This window comes from Pelecanus crispus, chromosome 4 (assembly GCF_030463565.1).
Source record: "Pelecanus crispus isolate bPelCri1 chromosome 4, bPelCri1.pri, whole genome shotgun sequence".
Classification (NCBI taxonomy): domain Eukaryota; kingdom Metazoa; phylum Chordata; class Aves; order Pelecaniformes; family Pelecanidae; genus Pelecanus; species Pelecanus crispus.
Window position 1 is genome coordinate 13,678,434 of NC_134646.1, and position 20,185 is coordinate 13,698,618.

Sequence of the window (20,185 nt, forward strand, 5' to 3'; positions counted from 1 at the left end):
TCTACAACTATTTTTAAAAAAGGGGCAAAACTTCAGCTCATATTTGAGCCAGATCTTAGCTCAAACATCATTCTGAAGATGAATTTTGTTTGATTTTATCCATTTTGATGGCCTTTCTCCATTTCTGCTGAGATAAAACCAGGAAGATGACATTGGCAGAGCACCTGTTCCTTGGTGTTTCAAAGCCCAGTTATCTGGAGTGTGCTTGAATGAAAAGCCCACACATTGGGCACATATCCTACTCAAATCAACAAACCTGTTGTAGCTTGCCTTATACCTTATTCATAAAATGGTATTGCGTTTATTGCCATGTCTATACAGTATTCCCACCAGTGACTATTAGTCATTTCTGCCCACCAACGATGATATAAAACTTTAAAATCAGGTTTGCCTGACTGATAACTGCAGGTCCATATGCTTCCAGATAGAAAATATTCATACAGCAATGGAGGTCGCATTCAAATATTTTGACTCATTTGAAGGTGATTACTCATTTGCTGTATTTCCTATACATATGTACAAAAAAGAATTGGTAAAAACAGTAATCCCTTCCAGACTGATAGAAACTTTAACATGTATGAAATTATTGCCTCCAGGCTAAAATCTTCCTGCCCCACTGGCAGAAATATTACTTCCCAGAAGGTGTTCCTGTCGGCTACCATATAACAACTCTGGAATGAAGAAACCTTGAACTTGCCACCACAAAGGCATGGAAATAGCTGTGCTTCTGCATCAGTGTGCTGGTGCTCCCAGTGAGCCAAAAGAAGTCAAGTCAGGCTGCCAAACGGAGTGACGGGAAGAACATTAGTAAGTGAAACTCAGCAGCTTTCTCTCACCCTTTCTCTGGTAAGAGTTGGGTTCTTCAGGGACAGCAAGCAGGATACATTCTTCACAGTACACCTGACTATTACTTATACATCACTTAAACCTATTTTCAGTGACAATGCAACCAAAATCCTAGTTTGATGAACCTACGGTTTGTTAAAATATGACACTGTAACAAAAGAAATAGTGAAGACATGAGTTCCCTCATAGCACAAGTTCTTGCTTTCTACATATAAACCAACCACATTAAAAAAAAATTTGCAACATTGTAAAATACAGTTCTGGTAACTGACTTGCTCAGTATCCATCTCAGCTGTGACTTGTTCCTCCAGTTTGCAGAACATTAGGTAGGGGGAGAAATCTCCCTACTCTCTTCCTCAGGTTGAAATGAAACACCAAGCCCAAAGCCGTACGTGAAGATCAGGATTTCTGGTCTTCCTCTGATGGGATGACTTCCAAGAGGATTTGCAATGTTACAGTTACCTTGTCTGCAAAGATAAAACCATACACATGTGAAATTTTGGTGGGGATGGAGGAGGCAGAAGCAGCCAGGAAAATTATCTTAGCTGCTATACAGCCTACTTGCACATACGGTTCACAGCAGTCGCATATACCAGGTGTATATACCATTTAAATGTCTGATTCAATTTTTTTTTTCTTTTTAACTATGTTTTTTTTGTCTCTGATCCAAGGCTAAGCATATACAATAATAATGGAAGGGTATGGAAGTATAAACTTGTTCAATAAAGGTCTGCATGCATTTAAAGGCTGTCTTAAAGCATGACTACTTTGCACAACTGCTTAGTTTTAACAAATTGCAATGTTGAAAGTCTGAAAGAGTTCAAACAGGTTAATTCAGCCATGCTGAGAGCTGCCTAAGCAAAAAAGAAAAAAAAAAAAAAAAAGAAATAAAAGGAAACAATGATTACAAAGCTTCACAGGTCTAAGAATGTCACACATTCAAAGCAACTTCACGCTGTATTTTTGTCAGTCTGGACACTTATTTCCTTCTGGTGTTTTTAGTGGTTTTCTTTTTAGGGTAATGATTCATAAATGGCAGAGTTAATTTACATATAGAGTAGTAAAAGAGCATTCTCTTACCACTCCTTTCACTTGTCACTTGTTTTTAGTAACCCATTTTAAACAAGCAGGAGTTGTTTTAAGAGAAAGTTCCGATTTTCCTTGTCTAGCACGACATGTCGGCATTTATACCAGTGTAAAGCGAGGAGGGTAAAACAGTGCAACTCACAGAAGATATGAAGCAAAACTACTTTCCTGCCTTGCTGTCTAAGGCAGACTCTACCGTCTTTTGCTCTTCTCTCTGGAGGTCACCAGTTCAGTGCAAAGCCAGGTTGCCCTTAGACTATAAACTGATGGGGTCAGAGAGGCTGAGAGTCAACAGGGATTGCATTTTCCTCCCGCCTCCCTCCCCTACCTGCAGTAGGGACTTCAGAGCTGGGCTGAGCATGGCCGGGGTGAAGGGCAGGAGGAAAGCCAGCAGCAGGAAGCCAGCAGGGCTTCGCCCCTGCCTTCCCAGCCCTTCCAGGTTTGAGGCTGAGCAAAAGAAGAAGAAATAAAACAGACTTTCTGTCAAGCTGAGCTATGGTGTAACAGCTCTTGGAAAAGGGCACGGCAGCAGAGGGAAAGCCTGGGCATTTTGAGAGCTGGCTGTGATTTTAATATCTTGTTTGACAAACTGGGCAGAGCCACCTGCAGCAAGACCTTGCCCTCGCTGTGGTGCAAGGAGGCTGCCACTCTTCCATTTCCAAGGCACAGTTTTGCTCTCTGCTGGGATGAAGCCATGGAGGAGCAATCAGACAAGTTGGGGGGGCTGGGGTGCTTGCTTGGTTTTTTTGGTTGCAATATGCTCAGGATAAGACAGTGTAAGGAGTGTTTCCCCCCAAAAAATGTTCTAACCTGTCTCTGGTCAGTATCTCTATATTGCCTGCTTTGAGCAGTACCTGGAGTTACAGGACTAGCTTCACGTTTGTAACAAGACAACTTAACATATCATGACAGCAAAGATGACTTTCCCACCACCACCATTTTAAACCCTAATTTTCCCTTTCAAGAGAGAATTCACTGTAAATAGGTTCTAGGGGACAACCTTTATTAAAAACCCAGACCTGGTATCTATATAAGCATCATAAAAAGCTTGGGCAAGGAAAGCAAGCAGTAATTTACTGCAAATGTATAAGACTGGACATGAAATCTGTGACAGCAAAATGCTGAGATGATTTCATGCAGATCCCAACATCACAAACTCAACAAAGAGAAGCAAGCTGAGCATGTAACTCTATGTCCTGAGTGAGCAAGTGTTATCCTCTGGTGTTTGTAAATAACCCTGAAAGAGACATTTTGTTACATAAAGAGATCTCTTTTCCAGCATGGGCTCAGGCTATGAAGAAAGCAGCTTTTAAGCTCCTCACAATTCAATCCAGTGTAAAGAAATAGATGTTTTAAATATGAGTCTCAGGTTGGGTTTTCAACTGAGGAAGCCCAAATGGAAGTGTTCTGGTGCTGGTGCCGCATGCTTTTACACACTGATCTGCTTTGTAGGATTTGCTAGGCTTGACTTTTTTCATTTTCACATTAGTTCTACAAAAAGCAAGAAAGCGGAGGTCAAATGAAGCCTCTACTAGCTGAAAATTATTTGTCCCAGCACCACATCTGGTGCTACAGCAAAATTTCTTTGGAAGAGGAGAGAACAAAATGTTATTCTCACTGCAAAATACCACCCAGACCCTATTAACCCCACAAACTGTGGAGTTACCTTTTGTTCAATACAGTAATTTGGTAAGGAGAATGGGCAACGTAAATGTCATTAAGGACAGTCAAAACACGCAGAACAAAGATGTTCAGCCTTGGAGAGGATTTCTTGGGTAATCTATTCAAGGGCTCCGCTACTATAACCAGCCTAGGACCCCTTTCACAAATGTACTCGTCTTCAGGCTGGGTCTTTTATCCCACTACTCATTCTGGCTGTTCAACATCCCTCTCCTCTGATCCTTACAAAACCTATTCTGAATATGCAGTCTAATCTCACGTGGGGCTGGTCTGTACCCATGTGTTTTTGCACTAGTGCCATCCCTTACGTAAATAGCACATGTTCCACGTAGGGTTTATGAGCAGCAGTCTTCTCTCATCTCCGAAGCACGTCTGGGTAGCTGAACAAGTCAAGTTCCCCAACAAGTGACTTTGCAAATGGATAAAGAGAGCCCCACACCACCCTGTTTCATGCGCTGGGGTGCGCAGATGAAGCAGCCTAGGAATAGTCTTGTTAGCACGATGCTGTGTTCAGACTAACAGGCTCTGACTCTCCCTGTGGTACTACACGAAATGCTTGGTTGAAGGCTAAGTAGACTGGCTCTATCACATTCTCCTTTATCTAGAAATGAGTTATCTTGTCAAAGAAAGTTGCCCAGTTAATCTGGCAAAAATCTACCTCTTAAATGACAATCACATTTTTTTCATGTTGTCCATTTATCTCTTGTCTGGAATTACTCTTTCATGCCTTTGTACACCTAATGCATATTGTCTCAAGGTTAGAATATCAAGCTTGCAGCTGCCCAATGACTTTACTTTTCTACATCTCACAGAGGTACCTTAAGTGAATTTATCCTCATTCAATGCCTTTGAAAAATGCTCTCACACTATACAATGGAGCTCCCTTAACACTCACAAAATAATGCCAGTTTAGTGACTCCACACAGAAGGTTTATTGCTTCTTCTGAGGAAGAAAAAAAAACCCAAACCTTTTTATTTAATAAGTAAATCTCCACTCTGCTCTACCACAAAACTGTCAGCATCAGTTTTCCGTCATTACCCTTGTTATTTTGGGAATAATAATTACAAAGTAACCAAGCTGTTTCACCCACTGACTGATGTCTGCTGCTTTCCCCTCCGAGACAGTCCATCCACAGGTGTTACACAGGCACCAGACCTTCTTTCTAGCAGTAGAATTTTGTGTTATCTGAAAAGCTAGAAGATTCACCTTCATTGTCACAGCTGGCAGAAAAAGCTTCACATCTAGCCAGTCTACCTTAAAGAAAATATTTTTTCTCTCACCCAAGTAATGTAGTTCAACACTGGCATCCTGTGGCCAGAGATTCAAGTAACTGTATTCCAAAACCTCTGAGACTTCACAGAAAATGCCAAAAATCTCCTGGGTTTGATAAGGGAAAATTTCCTAGTCCCTAAATGTCAAGGCTGAGAAATAATAAACAGACAAAAACTCAACTATTTAATAGAATGTCCTTTTGCATACAGCTGTTTTCATTTGCACTGGAGCTTTTTACCCATTCCCAGGACACTGCAAGTAATTTACAACTTTATGGATATAAAATTAAGACGACTAGAGCGTGCTAGCCTTAAACTAACACCTTTTTCTGTAAATACTTTCTGGCCTATTGTCTATGGACTTCCCAGCATGAATTGAGAGGGAAATTCATAGATCCTACAACAGATAGGATGTAACTATATAACCTATATTTATAAAGGGAAAATACATATAAAAGGTTATACTATAGTAACATACATATAAAACCCCCATTATTTTATTGTGAGCAGCTTACTTTAAATCATCCCTTAAGACTGAAGCACAGAAGACATTGTGCATTTTTGATTCAGCACCTATACAAATAAACTATTTTCAGCTGAAAACTTTCATGGGTTGAGTTTTTCTTTTGCAGCAGAAGAGATTTTTCTTTCAGCTTTGTTTAATAAATTATCCATCATTCCTCAAATATTTTGCCTATATTCTTGTTTCATGTTTTGAAAATTACCTCCATTTTGGAAACTTCCTATTGTGCTCAGTAACAAAAGAGAGAAGAATGGGGAGCTGTAATAAATGATACTGACTTCTTTCTAATTGAAATTCTCCAACCAACCCTTCTCCAACCTATCAGAACTCCCACAAATGCTTTCAAAAACTTTCAGAAATGGTATAAAAAGATTCTCAGTGTATTTCAGGTGTGAAATACTACAGCCAAGCCACTCGGAAGCAATTTTTCATGAAGCACAGAAACAATTTCCACAGAGGTGTGTTAGGCACGGTATGTTTTGCTATCGCTTTGTTGGGAGCCACCACTGAGGACAATATCCCCACACCAAGCCTGACAGAACCTGTCCCATTCCAAATACTGCACAGATGCGTGGCCTCGGCAGGGAGCACTGAGCCCATCCTGTCATCACAACTGTGAAGTTTAAGTTTCCAAATGGATTCTCCTAGGAGTGAAATACTTTCTCTGTTAGCGTAGGCCAACAGCCAGGGGAGGGAGATGGACGATTTAAAAGGAATCAGATGTTTGTAGGGGAGGGAGGGGAGAAGGGGGCGGGGGAGAGGCATCCAGTCATTTAAAGTCAATCACTAGCTGAAGAACAGGCTTGCTGTAAACTTACCTGGTTAGTTAACAGACATTGCTTGTAACTGGCAGAGCAATGCTATAGCACCCACTGAAAAGAAACTTGCATTGTCATCCCCAGCTCAGAGCAGCTGAGAGGACTGATCAGAAGGATTTCACAGCAAGGGGAGCTCTGAGAAATTCCCAGAGTCAGCACAAAGGAGAGGAATCCCACCAGGACTTACCTAGGAGCTTTCTGAACCACTTTGGCTTCTTGTCCCATACAATAAAGAGGTAGTAGGCAGGAACTCCAGTCAGGGTTATTGCAAATCCAATCCCTGTATTCACTGGATCAGAGTAAAGTGACAGTGCAACCATGAAGAGGCAGGTGAAGGAAAACAACGCTGGAATGAATAGAGGTACCTGAAACATAACCACACAAAGAACCATTACTTTACATTGACCTTGTTATTGAATGACTATGGCATTTAATGTTCCATGAAACATAAATTGGATAAAACCCAGCAATACAGCACAGTTCTGGAGAAATACGGGTATCTACAACATGCACACAAAATGTCAGTGATTGCATGAACTAAGCTACACAGAGTGCTATGCAGTAAGTGCCATAGAAGTCTTTTAATTACACACTAAAACACTACAGTGTTTTAGGTCCCTTAAAACATGAGGGCTGTAAATAAGTTACATTGTGAAAGTCCTTTCTCTAATCCTCCAGTAGATAAGTAAGCAGCACTAACTGCAGTAAAGATTTCCTCTTTGATAATCACCTATTAGAAAACATTTTAAAACACAACAAGGAGCTCAAGTCACCTTTTAAAACTATTAAGAACATATTGATTTTCTTCCTAAGGTAAAAATTAAAATCTGGCAGGAAGAGAGCAAATTAAACACCAATTTGACTGGTGATAAAGATACTTGATAGCATTATGCAACTGATAGCTACTGAAAAAGCACTTTCTGACTGTATGACTGATAGCATTATCAGTGTCACTGTTGAAAGTACAAAAAAATAACGATATCAACTTAATTCCCTCAATTTTCAAGAACACCACTACAATCAGTATGTTAGCACATCTCTGAAGGAAATGCCTACAGGCATGGCTTGTGAGATGTTCGGTGTAACAGAGAATTGGAGAATTCCTTGGAGATTATTCTCCTCCTTTCATGCCTTGAAGCATTACTGTTCCATTTTTGCGTACTGTCAAAGCATTTTTTTTTTTTTTAATCAAAGCAAAATAGATTGTGCTGTTCACCTTCTTATTTACAGATATACCTACAAGAATGCAACAGCACACATTCTTAGTTCTTCACAAAATAGGCTTCTTGGCAATATATAAATAGGGATAGATTCCTCCATTTTTTTCATGGTGGACATTATCTTTCTGGATACACAATGGGACAACTTACTTTGTAAGATGTTACTTAAAATAAGCAAGAAGAGTGGCAGAACCAAGGCCAAAACAGCTATTGTTCGATGGGACAGACTATTAGCATTTTCTATCTGGGTTCACAATAACTGTGTCTGCAAATCCACTGCAAGTCCCAAATATCATAATAATAGCACTACTAACTTACTTGCACATCAAATTGGCATATTCGATATTGGATAGGTAATGAAATAGATGTTTAATACTAATGCTTATGCCTGACATGAATTCTGGTGTAAAATTACCCAGGCCTTTATCAAAGGAGACATTAAGTAGAGGACTGGCTGAAAATCAAGTTCGCACATGTATCCCCAATATTTGCAGTATGAACCCTATGTCACTACACGGCACTAGAGGTATTTTCACACAGCTTACATGACACTGCCTCAACGTGACGGACAGGCAAAACTGAGTAAACACCTTCACTTTGGCACAGCAGCTCCAGTCGCTGCCCCCCAAGCACCAGGGAATAGGCAAGAATTATCTTTCAGCAGGGAACGCAGCTGGGGTAGCGCTGGGGAGCTTGGAGGAAAACACTTGGAGACCCTTCAGTGCAAAAGATTATTTTCTATTAACTCTGTTTTTCTCAAAAAAGAGGTTAGCTTTCAACATCAGAAAATGCTCCTTTACTGTCTGGCTACACAGTAGATAGGAGGCAGAAGGATTAATGTAAAACAGTAGAGAGCGGAGGTTACCTTGAAAGGACGAGGCATATCAGGATGTTTATATCTGAGATAAATCAACCCAGCAACTACTAGTCCAATAAAAAGCCACCTGGCAAAACTGAGGAAATTCAGAAGGCTGTAGAGATCCCCGCTGAATAACATTATCATTGTGAGAGGATGCTGCAAAAGAAATTCAGAGCATAAGAGGGGTTTAGTGGATTGATCTCTATTATTTTACAGCAGCGATGTCAAATTTTTCCACAGGGACAAGCAGCACAGCCTTTTGCAGAGACACCTGAGGGCCACAGACTTTGGTTCTGCCTTTCTCATGCCAATCAGGTGTGTGATCGATACCTAGCTGTCCCCCGAGACCACGTTCGATCAATACATATCTGTCCCCTGTGACCCAGCCAAATCCACAGGCACACAACACACTGCATCACCAAAATGCTTGAGCGTCCTGGGCATCATTCTCACGGGACCTGACAAATATATTAGCCCACTGCAGTATTATTCACTCATCACTGACGCAAATAGTAAGAACAGTTAAATTCTGGTCACATCTGATCATATGGAAAGCGGAGGTTTCTAGGTGTCTCGCAGAAGGAAAAAGTCTTATAGTCCCCCAGGCTGCAGCAGGGGAACCCAGCAAAGAGGGCATGGTAAGGCATAGCTACACACCACAGGATGCCAGCTGGGCACACCAGGTTGCCACCGGCTTGTGCTTGCAGTATGCCGTTCAGGCTTGCAGGGTGCAGACTGACTGCACATCAGAAATGCAAATATTTCTAAGCAGAGAGAAGCATTTAGCTGTCACTCAGGTGGCTACTGAACAGCAAGAAGGAGAGGGGACAAATAAATTTCCTCATTAAAAAGCTGTTCTGAGATACAAGGCTTCTGTGAGGCAGGCAAAAGCTTGTGTATAAACTAGAGTGTTGTGCCTTGGGTTAGATGGTTAGTGTAGGCTGCAGGGATCTATTTCAGGAGAATCTGAACAAAAGCAGAATATCTGTAGCTTGGATCAACTCTGCAGGGTAGTCTGCGCTTCCTGCATGAGACACCTTATGCCTGCAATGACAGAGTCCTTGCATTTGGGGATGAAGGAATGGGTCAACTTCACTGTAGCCCTTACTGTTCAGCAAGCGGGAAGATCCTGGCAGCGGCAGCCTCTCTAGGTTTATAACGAGGCAACAGGTGAAATCAACTGCAGATGCAGTAAAACACTGGGCTAAATCTTTAAGTGATGAAAACTAACTTGCATTAGTTATCTAGACTCACAGCCTCTCCCCCTCTCTCTCTTTATTTATTTTTTTTTTAAAAAAAAAAAAAAAGCAGAGAAGACAGCATGGATTTGAACCAGAAGGATCAATATTTCAAATACGGGTCTCTGGCTTCCAACCTCTAATGACTTACAAAGTGCTTGGTTCTTTACACACAGATATTAAGCAAACTCCTTCTCTGTAAAGGTCAAAGAAAATTTTACCACTGAATAGTATTGGGCAAGACTTCTTCTATACAGACACAACCCCTAAAAGTTTAAAATCTCAGTTATAAGCATGATAACACAAGAAAGGGCCATGGGCAGTGAAGGAGAGCTATGAAGAAAAAAAAAAAATAAAGCAGGGTTACAATCAGATTGCATGATTTCTTGGAGGTGCTACACACACATCTATCTAATAGCAGGACATACATACATAAACATATTTCTTAATTCCTAAAAATGCCTCAAACACTACAACATGCTTGTTTTCTCAGTTTCTCCTCAAGAGCTCTTTCCTTTCTTACAGTGTGTAGACCTTGGCAGGAGAAATAAAATAGGAAAATGCTAAAATGCAAATTATTGATGCAGTATATATCCTGCAACTACTCTTGTTACAATAAGGTAAGAGAAACAATTACAATCTCTGAAGGAAAGCTGTCTTCATATGAGAATCTGACTTTTTCAAAGGAAATCAATGCACTGGTATAACAGGGCCAGATGCAATAGCAGGAAATGTCTTTTAGAAAAAAAAAGAAAAATTAGTACATTTTGTGCATTTCATTCCATAGAAAACAGTCAATACAATTTACCCAAAAGGTATGACTACTTCAGCCCAAAGAAATCAAATGCAAAGTAAATGCTTATGTAAAATGAATTCCATTACAACTTTTCACCTAATCACATTGGCTAATTTTCAAAATTTGGATGCCTACAGTTGTATGTGCACATATAAAATTCAACATTTCAGCTTGCTCTTCAGAAGTGACCTTATAGGTATCTATAGCAAAAACTGATTTAAATTCTAGTACAAGCATCTGATCTTACTAGCGTACACTCATAGATGCACACATGTCTCCTGCTGCGGCTAGAGCTCCCCACAGATGCAGAGGTCTGTCCAGATACATTACAGTCATTGGTCCCAAAAGAGGTGCTGAACACCCATGGTTATGAAGACTGCGAGTTAAGTGGAAATCTTCTTGGCACTTTGCAAACTGAGGTTTGAGGTCGGTGTTTTGACATTTTGTCCTAACATTTTACCATACAAATTAGTCTGCAATGCAAACACATGGTCAACATTCAGCTCTGCCGCTATTTTAGAAGTCAGTAATAGGATTTCCACTATAATACTGGCGTTTTTCCTTAGACAATTCACAGGCTATTGCCCAGGCACACGTTCTCTCATTTTTTAATCACCGCTACACTGCACGGCTGAGGGTTCCCCTTCCATTATCTTAGTGCATAATTGTTTGTGTTTTTCACTATAAGGTGGTATAATGAGCCTTTAGGGTGCTCCCAGATGCTGGTGTTTAGCTGCACTTTCAGTTAAATGAATCCCTTTTTTGTTTGTTTGTTTGTTTGACTGGAATTTGTTTCTCTGAAAGGGAACTAGCTCATCACTAGCAGGTCCTTAGAAATAAAGGGCGATAAGATATGAATTAGGTTGCAGCAATATGCAGTCAAGTGCTCCCTACAAGACAGCAAGGAGATGATAGAATAAGAACAACTCCCAAATCTCATTCCTCTCTTTACTGTCCTCGGCCCTGCCCAAAGCCCATGTACACATTAATAAATGAGACTCAAGCAGTGCCCAAATTCTGTTCGAATCCTCCAGAGCAAGCCTGTAATACGAATTCTTGTGCAGGAACATTTGTTTGTATGATTTACCAAAACAATGACAGCTGGCAGAGGAGTGTGCTTGCGGACATGAATCATGGAGAGAATTTCCGGAAGGTGACCCTCGCGGGATGCAACGAAGAACATCCTGGTGGGAAATAAATGTGGACAGACTTTAAATATGCTCATTACTGTGACTAGGCAAAGCAGCTCATGAAAGTCACAGAGCACAGCGGCACTTCTTAGGCTTGTTTGAGGTATTCTGAATGAAAAGACTAGCAGGAGAAGCCCATACGCAGAAATCAAAGTCATCTCTGAACGTGTCCCCTCCTTACCTTACACTATGATCGCTGTTTGGAATTAGTTAATATTTTCCCTCCAATTTCCCTCCTCACATGAAACAAAGCAGCCATTAATTAAGTGCGATGCTCAGAGGCATACATTTCCAAACCATTCAAAGGGTTTTAACAATAAGATAGTAAATTCAATGGGAACAAAGTGAGAAAAAGCCCCACACCTGGTAAATATTATAGCAATTTTTCACTTCCCGCTAAAGGAACAAACCCTACTCTCCTTTCCCCTTGCGTCCTCACTTTTAGTGTATAGCCCATGTGCTTCACCTCCAGTAATATTAGCAATGCTCACCTGGAGACTGCAAAAATGCCACCATTCATAGATCCAAAGCAGGAGAGAGCAACAAATACTGGTACAGCTAAAGAAAAGTTTCCCATTAGTCGTTCGGCAAAGGTCTGTTAGGGGAGAGAGAAACATACATTGATTTTTCCATAAAATATGAAAGTAATTTTACTCTATTAACAAATTATTACTAAGTGTGGTAAGTTTTATTTCTACCCCTTTTTCTGCATCCCTCACTGAAAGTTGTGCTGTGCATTTGTTACCTCTTATTTTGTGACACCAAGGCTACAGCAGATGAGGTCTCCCACCCTTACTCCTGACTGTGCATGGAAGATCACCAGTTGAGGCAATACTGTGGAGGTGGAATCAGGCCCTGATTGACGTTAGTTTAGACCATATGACTCCAGAAAAGAAGACCCAGTCTGAATGGATCAAGGTCTGATCTGCATACCTAACTTTTTTTTTTTTTTCTACAGCCTTCATTTTACTTAGCTGATACTACCCAATGGTATAGTCCATCCATTCACACTTTATTGTTCCAGGTTACCAGAAGAGCCTTAACTGGAGTTTTGGGCACCACAGGAGACAGGCACAATTTTCTTCAGGTTTGCAAAATGTTTTGTTTCTAAATCTCCCATGAGCTACAGAATTTGGTTATTTTTTAAATGCCACATCAATTGTAATAGCTACAGGCAGCGTCACTACTGGAAAGTAAATGGAAATTTTCATTTCCTTATTGCGAGTCAGATACCATAAATAGAAAAATCAGTGTCATCACCACAATTCAGCAAGAACAATCAAAGCAGTATTTCCAAGCCAGGTTGCCTTGTAACTCCTTCCCAAATGAACTCCAGTATTCACAGCAACGCCCTTCCTAAGTGCTCAGGACACATGTTGTGCAGAGACAGCATTACCGCTTCTTGCTACAAAAAATAGTTCAGAGATCCCACTTCCACAAATATCTGTGTTTCCTACTTCCCAGGAGTTCGGCCTACAATTTAGCAAAGAATTTTTCAAGCATGTACTTGGCTATAAAATTTAAGTCCTATTGACTTTGTTATATCAGGTCAATAAATACGGTCTAACATTGCATTACAAATGCTATCGATGGCCTTAAGTGCAATCCCACTCATCAGTCAAAAATCAGACTAAGTTCACCGGGATGCTAATATGTGGTGTAAAAGAGGAGCCATAGAAAAGCTTGACTGGATGTGTCCCCCCGATTCTTTCCCCTGGAAATAAGAAAATATCAACAAACACAACTGCAGCAGGGATATAGCTTTGTATTTTTCTTCTGTAACTTACCACTGCTACAGCTTTTGAAAGCAGCAATTCCCCAGCACTGATTGTAGTGAAATAAGCCACGTTTGTTAACACATAGCCAACTGTGACGATAATCATTGAAATGCATATTGCGAGGGGTATGTTTCTGAAATACACAAGGTAGCTCATTATTTTGCAATCTGGTTGCTATTCCCTGAACATGAAACAAATAACATGAGAAGAAGCCACTAATGATGGTGAATGCACATTTGGTGATCCTGAAATATCATAATTAGAAACTACCAGTAAAAAATAACACATCTAAACAAAACCATCTAGACAAAGGAAAGAGCTTTATAATGAAGAGGTGAGAAACCATTTGAGGGAGGAGTCCTTTGGGGATGCCAAGAAGTTGTGACCCCCATGCTTCCCATGTGAGAAGTGTGGGCCATTTGAGCTGCCTACCCATATTGACTTTAAAGCTGAGCCCAATAGGAAGGCGGCAGGTATGAGTGCTTGAACCAGCAATAAGGCAGGTGACAGATGCAGGTGATTCAACTCTCTGCCTGCCAGGAGAGCAATCACAGTGGCATCTCCAACATACCTACTGGCACTCAATGACTGCCCACCTGGAGGCGGTTCAACATCTTCCCCTGGATGCCAAAATGTCTACCATGGGAAATTCTGCCCTCTCCTCCTCTGTGCAATTCTTCCCTCGCACACCTTACTGTATCCCAATTATCTCACTCACTATTCAGGGATACACGAGGGCAGAATATGACACAGAAATAGGTCCAGCACAAATCTGTACTCTTAGCACAGCACAAATAGTTCTGAACAGTACAAAACCCCTGACATCTTAGCTAAAAGACAGAACAATAACACACAAATAAATAATAATGCCAAGCTTTTATACAGCATGTCCTCCCGGTCAGCAAAGCAGAAAGGCAGAATTATTTCTATTTTAAAGAACAGGAACAGCGAATTTGTCCGAAGCCACCCTGCAGGCAGATGTTCCAACTAGGAACAAAACCCAGATGCTTCAAGTGTTACTCTAGTCTCTTTCCACTTGATATCATTGCTTGATATCATTGATACCTGTTTCACACCAAAGAGACTCAGATCTGAAACCAATACTTGGTCCTTTAATTCCAAGGCCAAGAGTTGAAATTGGAAAGATGCAGTATGTACGCTCCCTCTGAGGAGAGCTGAGAGCTCCTATGTCATGGCCGCTTCCCTCCAGCTGTCTCTATTAAGATTACCATTGAAGAGACGCAAAGGTTGCCACCTTTAGAGAACTTTGTTGTGAAGGTGTCGTGGTTTCAGCTTGGATAGAGTTAATTTTCTTCCTAGTAGCTGGCATAGTTCTGTGTTTTGGATTTAGTATGAGAATAATGTTGATAACACACTGATGTTTTAGTTAAGTAGTGTTTATCCTAGTCAAGGACTTTTCAGCTTCCCATGCTCTGCCAGGTGCACAAGAAGCTGGGAGAGGGCACAGCCAGGCCAGCTGACCCCAACTGGCCAGAGGGCTATTCCATACCATATGATGTCATGCTCAGTATAGGAACTGGGGGAAGTTGGCCAGGGGACAGCGATCGCTGCTCGGGCACGGGCTGGGTATCAGTCAGCGGATGGTGAGCAATTGTGCATCACTTGTTTTGTATATTATTATTATTTTCCCTTCCTTTTCTGTCCTATTAAACTGTCTTTATCTCAAACCATGAATTTTACTACTTTTTTTTTTTTTTTCTGATTCTCTCCCCCATCCCACTGGGGAGGGGGAGAGTGAGCGAACAGCTGTGTGGTGTTTAGCTGCCTGCCGGGTTAAACCACAACAGAAGGTCACTCCTTCAGTTGGGAGAAAGGAGAGACAGAATGAGGAATCCTGGTGTCCCAGAAGAGACCACAAGTGTAGACCTAAAGGACTATTGCAATTACCTCAAAGGAAAAAGGTGTTTTGAAAATCAACACAAAGATTCATCATTTTCTGTGGTGTGGGTTTTTTTTTTTTTCTTTTCTCAAAGAAACACAGCTGGTTCAGAATTTAAGGATCCTCTTCATAACTGGTCCTTATTTCTCAAATAAATCCTTGATACTGCTATGCCTGTATAGAGCTGAAAAGAAGGTCTAAACTGAGACTAAATAAATAAATAAAGCGGGGGAGTATTGCTGTTGCACATCTTGCCCACCTTGGAAACCATGGTGTCAAATACTGTCACTAACCCAGAACAGAGGTAGCTAAGAGGATCATGCCGCATTGCAGCACCAAATCTGGGTAGACACAATGGCACTGCATTAACCCACTGCTACCTCACGCACACGGTCTTAGGTGAAGAAGCTGGACTGCATGTTGATAATATGTCTGTGCAAAAAATATTTTTGAGGTCAGTTGCCGGATATTTTGCAACCAGTTCGTTTAAGCTTCTTACCTGACCTGGGTGTAAATTGAATTCAATCCACTTAGCGTCTGATTCAAGGTAGGGATATATGGTTTCAAAGCCTCTCAGAGCAGAGATTTTAATTATATCTTCTGCATCACAGATGAATGCTTCAACCACCAAGCTATTGGATAAATCAGCACTTTATTCCAACCTTGAAGAAATGTTTCCAGCCAAAGACAGCAAATTTGTACTATTTTCCACAAATACCATTTGAATGACTGAAACCACATTGTTAAAATTAACAAATTATCTTTGTCTACTCTAACTCTTACCAAACACCCACTTACTGTATTCACTTCTAATTTACATCCCAGTCTAATTTCCTTTAAAAATGGCAGTTCAAAACTAAGGGGAAAAAAAAGTCATGCTTCCAAACACAACCGTTTTCTTAGCACTGTGGGTCCTGCCTTATTATGCTGAAGAGCACTAACCCCCTTGGATAGTAATACCAACAACAACAACAACAAAAACCTCAGGAGAAGAATAAAATGCAAAAAAACAAGCCAGAACTAGTCAGCAAGCACTATTCATTAAAAAGCCAGCAGATCATAACTCACGCCTGGAGCAGCACAAGGGATGATGTGACTTCTAAATTCCTGAGTCGTCATCATCTAAGCGAAGCGAGCGCTCAGGTTGCACCTCCTTTTGTCTCCCGGCAGGAGCAGGCCTTCAGAGGGCTGCCATACATTCACACACAGCCCCTCCGAGTGCTGCTTATTAGGCACTGCTTTCAGTGACAGATTTAGACAAAAATGAAAAGCCGGTTTCAAGATTTCAGGAATAAGTAATACAGTATGGTTCATTCTGACAGCTCAGTTCAGATTTATGCTTGGTCCTCAAATCACCTGAAAGCACAGACAGGTACGAACCACATGTAAAACCACTAAGTGAGAGCTTTAATCATGTCTTTTCTATCCATCCAATTTAAAAGGCAGTTCCCAATTTGCAACAGGATACCATTATCAAACTCTCTGCTATGAACTACAGTTGCTGCACTGGAATAAAAACTGTAATGCCATTAGCATTAAAGATTACCTCCTTTCCTTGGAGGATCGCTGTACCAATCTTCTTGTATTTTAGATATTCTCCTAGACTTCCAAATCTTCTCTGCAAATCAGGAAAAATCATACCTAAGTTCTATTCTCTGTTAAATTGCCTCTATTGATGCAGATTTCACCTTTTCACTTCTGCATCCTATGAATCAAACACAACACAGTGCGTTAGCACGCCAATAAGCCATGCTTCTGATATAATGCAAATTCACAACTGTCACACGGCTAGCTGAGAGTTTTGGACTAGAGGGAGTGAGAAAACTCAAGAAAAAAAATATTTTTCACTTTAAGCCTTTGATTCACTGAAGGTAAAACTTCTGACAGGAAACTTGACCATTTCAGTATGATATTTCTTAGAAAAAAAGAAATCTCAGAACCAGACAGAAATCTTGTCCAACTGGTAAAGACCTCAGAATGGCCAATGGCTTAAAAACCATAGCATTGTGTGTGCTCAGACACAATATTTTATTTGCTTAAAGCAGGCCCAGGACTTGAACTTGCATTGAAGTGGCTACTGGTTACTGTAGTGCAGTGCTTTTCTTTTGCATTTTGTCTCAGAGTGAAATCTCAACAGATTTCAAAATCAAGAAAAACTATTTTCAAATCAGCTGTTTTGCTGAGTAGACCTTCAGGTACTGACATTAGCCCCAAACCTATATGATGATATGGAAGTGTCTTGTACATTACTGCCAAGACAATATTCAAGCAGGCTGCTCCTTGGGTAGAAGGGGAAGCTGCTGCCAGCAAAGTCATTTGCAATATTAATCCATTCTCCCAGAACTTTGAAGAAAAACAGTATCAAAAGGGAAAAAAAAACCCAGCACCTGAGGAAACATGAATCAGGAAAATATTGACAATATAATTAAAAAGTCTTTACAAAATCAGGTGAGAGACAATTAGGGTAGCTTCTAAGCATCCGAATGTTGATGAAAATAGAATTGAATCTCCACGCATTTTAAGATTTACCCATCCCTAGCTACTATTTGAAGCCAAATCTTCCCCTTCTGCCCTATATACAAAGAAATTGTAATGAAGAAGCACAACAGCTTAAACAAAGAGCACATCTACCTTACACTTCCCAGAAAAAAGTCACCAAGGAGTCTACCATCACAGAGAAATTCAGCATAATAAAGCATAGTACAGCTAGTCCACCCTGTGGCTATACAGGGCTGAAATACATTGCCAAGCTATGCTGTATACAGCTTAGAAGCAAATTTCCTCCTTCTAGAGCCTGTAAAGGGCCCCGGAGCCAGGGCACAGGGTTCAGTTAATCAGGATATCCACTGGGCTTTGGATTTGACCTTCGGTGTTGCAGAATCATAGATCTTCTGATAATCTGCTCTGGTACTGCACTACCTCCTACAAACATTTCTGAGAGAAAAAACACAGAGCAGACTTGGGGGGGTGGGGAGGAGGAAAAAAGGGAAAAAGAAAGCCAGAGTAAGAACCTGGGGATAAGAAGAACAATGTCAATAAATCAGCCAAAGAACATTCCCAGAAGTCTACAGCTCATATCCCAGCTTAATGACAACTTTTATAACAACAAACAGTGAGCACTGAGAGCTGTGACCATTGTGGGCTGTTCTTTCTATGAAACAACAAGCACAGAGTCAAATATGCCCCACCGAGTCAGCTGAGTTCACATTGTACTTTGTTTTTTAGAGGCTGTGCCAAAGTCATTTGTGTCCATTTCAAAGCCAGGTTTTGCAAATGCTCAGTCTGAGTTGACTGTCCTGGAAAAAGCTGCGCCAGTGGGACCCAGCTGGGAAACATAAATAAGAAGATCTAAACAAATCAATTAATTACTGGTAAAGTTAGGTGAGATAAACCACATCTTTACTGTGCTATGGAAACTGTGAAAGATACTTTCTGTTACATTTAAATTAAAAAAAAAAAAAAAAATAGGAAAGAGGAAAAGTCCTAATTCCTTCACGTGTATTCCAGGCAAGGATTTGCTTACTTTTCGTGACCATGATCCTATATATGCTATATTTCTTTAGTTGAAAATTTACCACCGCAGGAATTTCAAGATCCTTTTCAAAAGTTCCCTTGTGTAATAATTGATTCACCATTTGCAAGCTGTTAAGCAATTTTCCAAATGAACTGTTTCCAGATTTTGGCACTCTTAAAAAAATCTAATCATCCATTGCACTGTCCATAGGGCCAAAGCTTGGCAGAAGTAGTCACGAGTGCAAATTTATCCAAATAACCTGACACTGGAAAAAATAACGAAATACAATACAGAAAGCAGCAAGAGAGCCTTTGTGATTTAATATTCCCAGGACTTCAGTGCAAGACCAGAAGACATATAGGCTTGGCTTAGTAAGTGCCGCATTCCAGAGCCCAGCCCCATATCGCTCACCATTTGCGGGTAGTCATGCTGTGAGCTGTGGCAATCCCGAACCCTGGACAGCAAAGCAGTATGTTTTGATATAAACTTACTTATCTCTGATACATGTTTTTCACACGAAAAGCAGCCTACAAGACAGCCTGTTGCACTGAAGGGATCAAATGGTTCTCACCATGTCAACATGTGAAAAAATTACAATCTCACCCATCTGTTAGGAGAAAAAAGGGGATGCAAAGCTTAAAAGGAGGCCACCTCCCAGGACAGAATCAAAGCCAGGAATAGAGATACAAAAGGGATGGGAATCATCACAGCACCTCTTGAATCCACATATTTGCAAATGCTAATACAGGTCTCAGCAATGACTGACTTTAGCAACAAGCTATTATTATTTTGTTTATTGTAGCGAAGGTTCTCCTCAGCAGATCACTGCTTCTCCCCCCTTCACTGCCTCCCAATATGTTCCAGCCTTATGTTCCAGACCGGAGCTGCTGTTTGTGGGCTTGCAGCTCAGACGTTATTAAACTATGTGACTTCTCTTCATCTTCTTTTGATTGTGATTTTCCAGGGGAGAAATGAAAAAAAGGAAAGACTAGCTATTAAGCTGCGCCCTCATTTACGCCACCACATGCTCCACGGATGTTACTGCTGGAGCGAGCGTTAAAGGACTCCCTTCTCCATTTTGATGCCTTGGTTCTGTACCTCTGACATCTGCAGAAACACAACAGCATGACACTGGGATAATAGAGTGAAGAATCAGGCCACAGTCTGCATTTAAAAACCTTTTGCTTTCTATCACCTAGCAAGAGAAGAAAAGAGCTTCTGCTGCACCTAATTACTTGCTTTCTTCCTGGTGTTTGACTTCACTGGTTTGGATTATAATTGGTTACAGTTCATAAAAGGGGTCTTCTATGACCAACTGCCTTTGAAGGGTCAAACTGCGTTACAAGCGTGCTGGGAAGGGCAGTAGATTTTATTAACTTCTCAGATGTTTTCAATACCCTTTCCAGCAGGCTTTCCTAAAAAGTGAATTAACATAAATACTCTCTTGGCTAAAACTTACGACCTA

At 40.8% G+C, this 20,185-nt stretch overlaps 1 protein-coding gene across 1 annotated transcript in view; it reads right to left on the reverse strand.

The window, feature by feature from the left end:
* Window positions 1-1,245: 1,245 nt before the first annotated feature.
* SLC7A11 (solute carrier family 7 member 11) overlaps window positions 1,246-20,185 on the reverse strand; it is a 59,002-nt gene continuing 40,062 nt past the window's right edge. The window contains exons 7-12 of the mRNA XM_009482928.1: window positions 13,316-13,439; window positions 12,020-12,123; window positions 11,426-11,522; window positions 8,311-8,460; window positions 6,413-6,590; window positions 1,246-1,313 (exon numbers count right to left, since the gene is read on the reverse strand). Coding sequence (XP_009481203.1) covers window positions 1,246-1,313; window positions 6,413-6,590; window positions 8,311-8,460; window positions 11,426-11,522; window positions 12,020-12,123; window positions 13,316-13,439 — 721 coding nt within the window. The remainder of the gene's footprint in view (window positions 1,314-6,412; window positions 6,591-8,310; window positions 8,461-11,425; window positions 11,523-12,019; window positions 12,124-13,315; window positions 13,440-20,185) is intronic.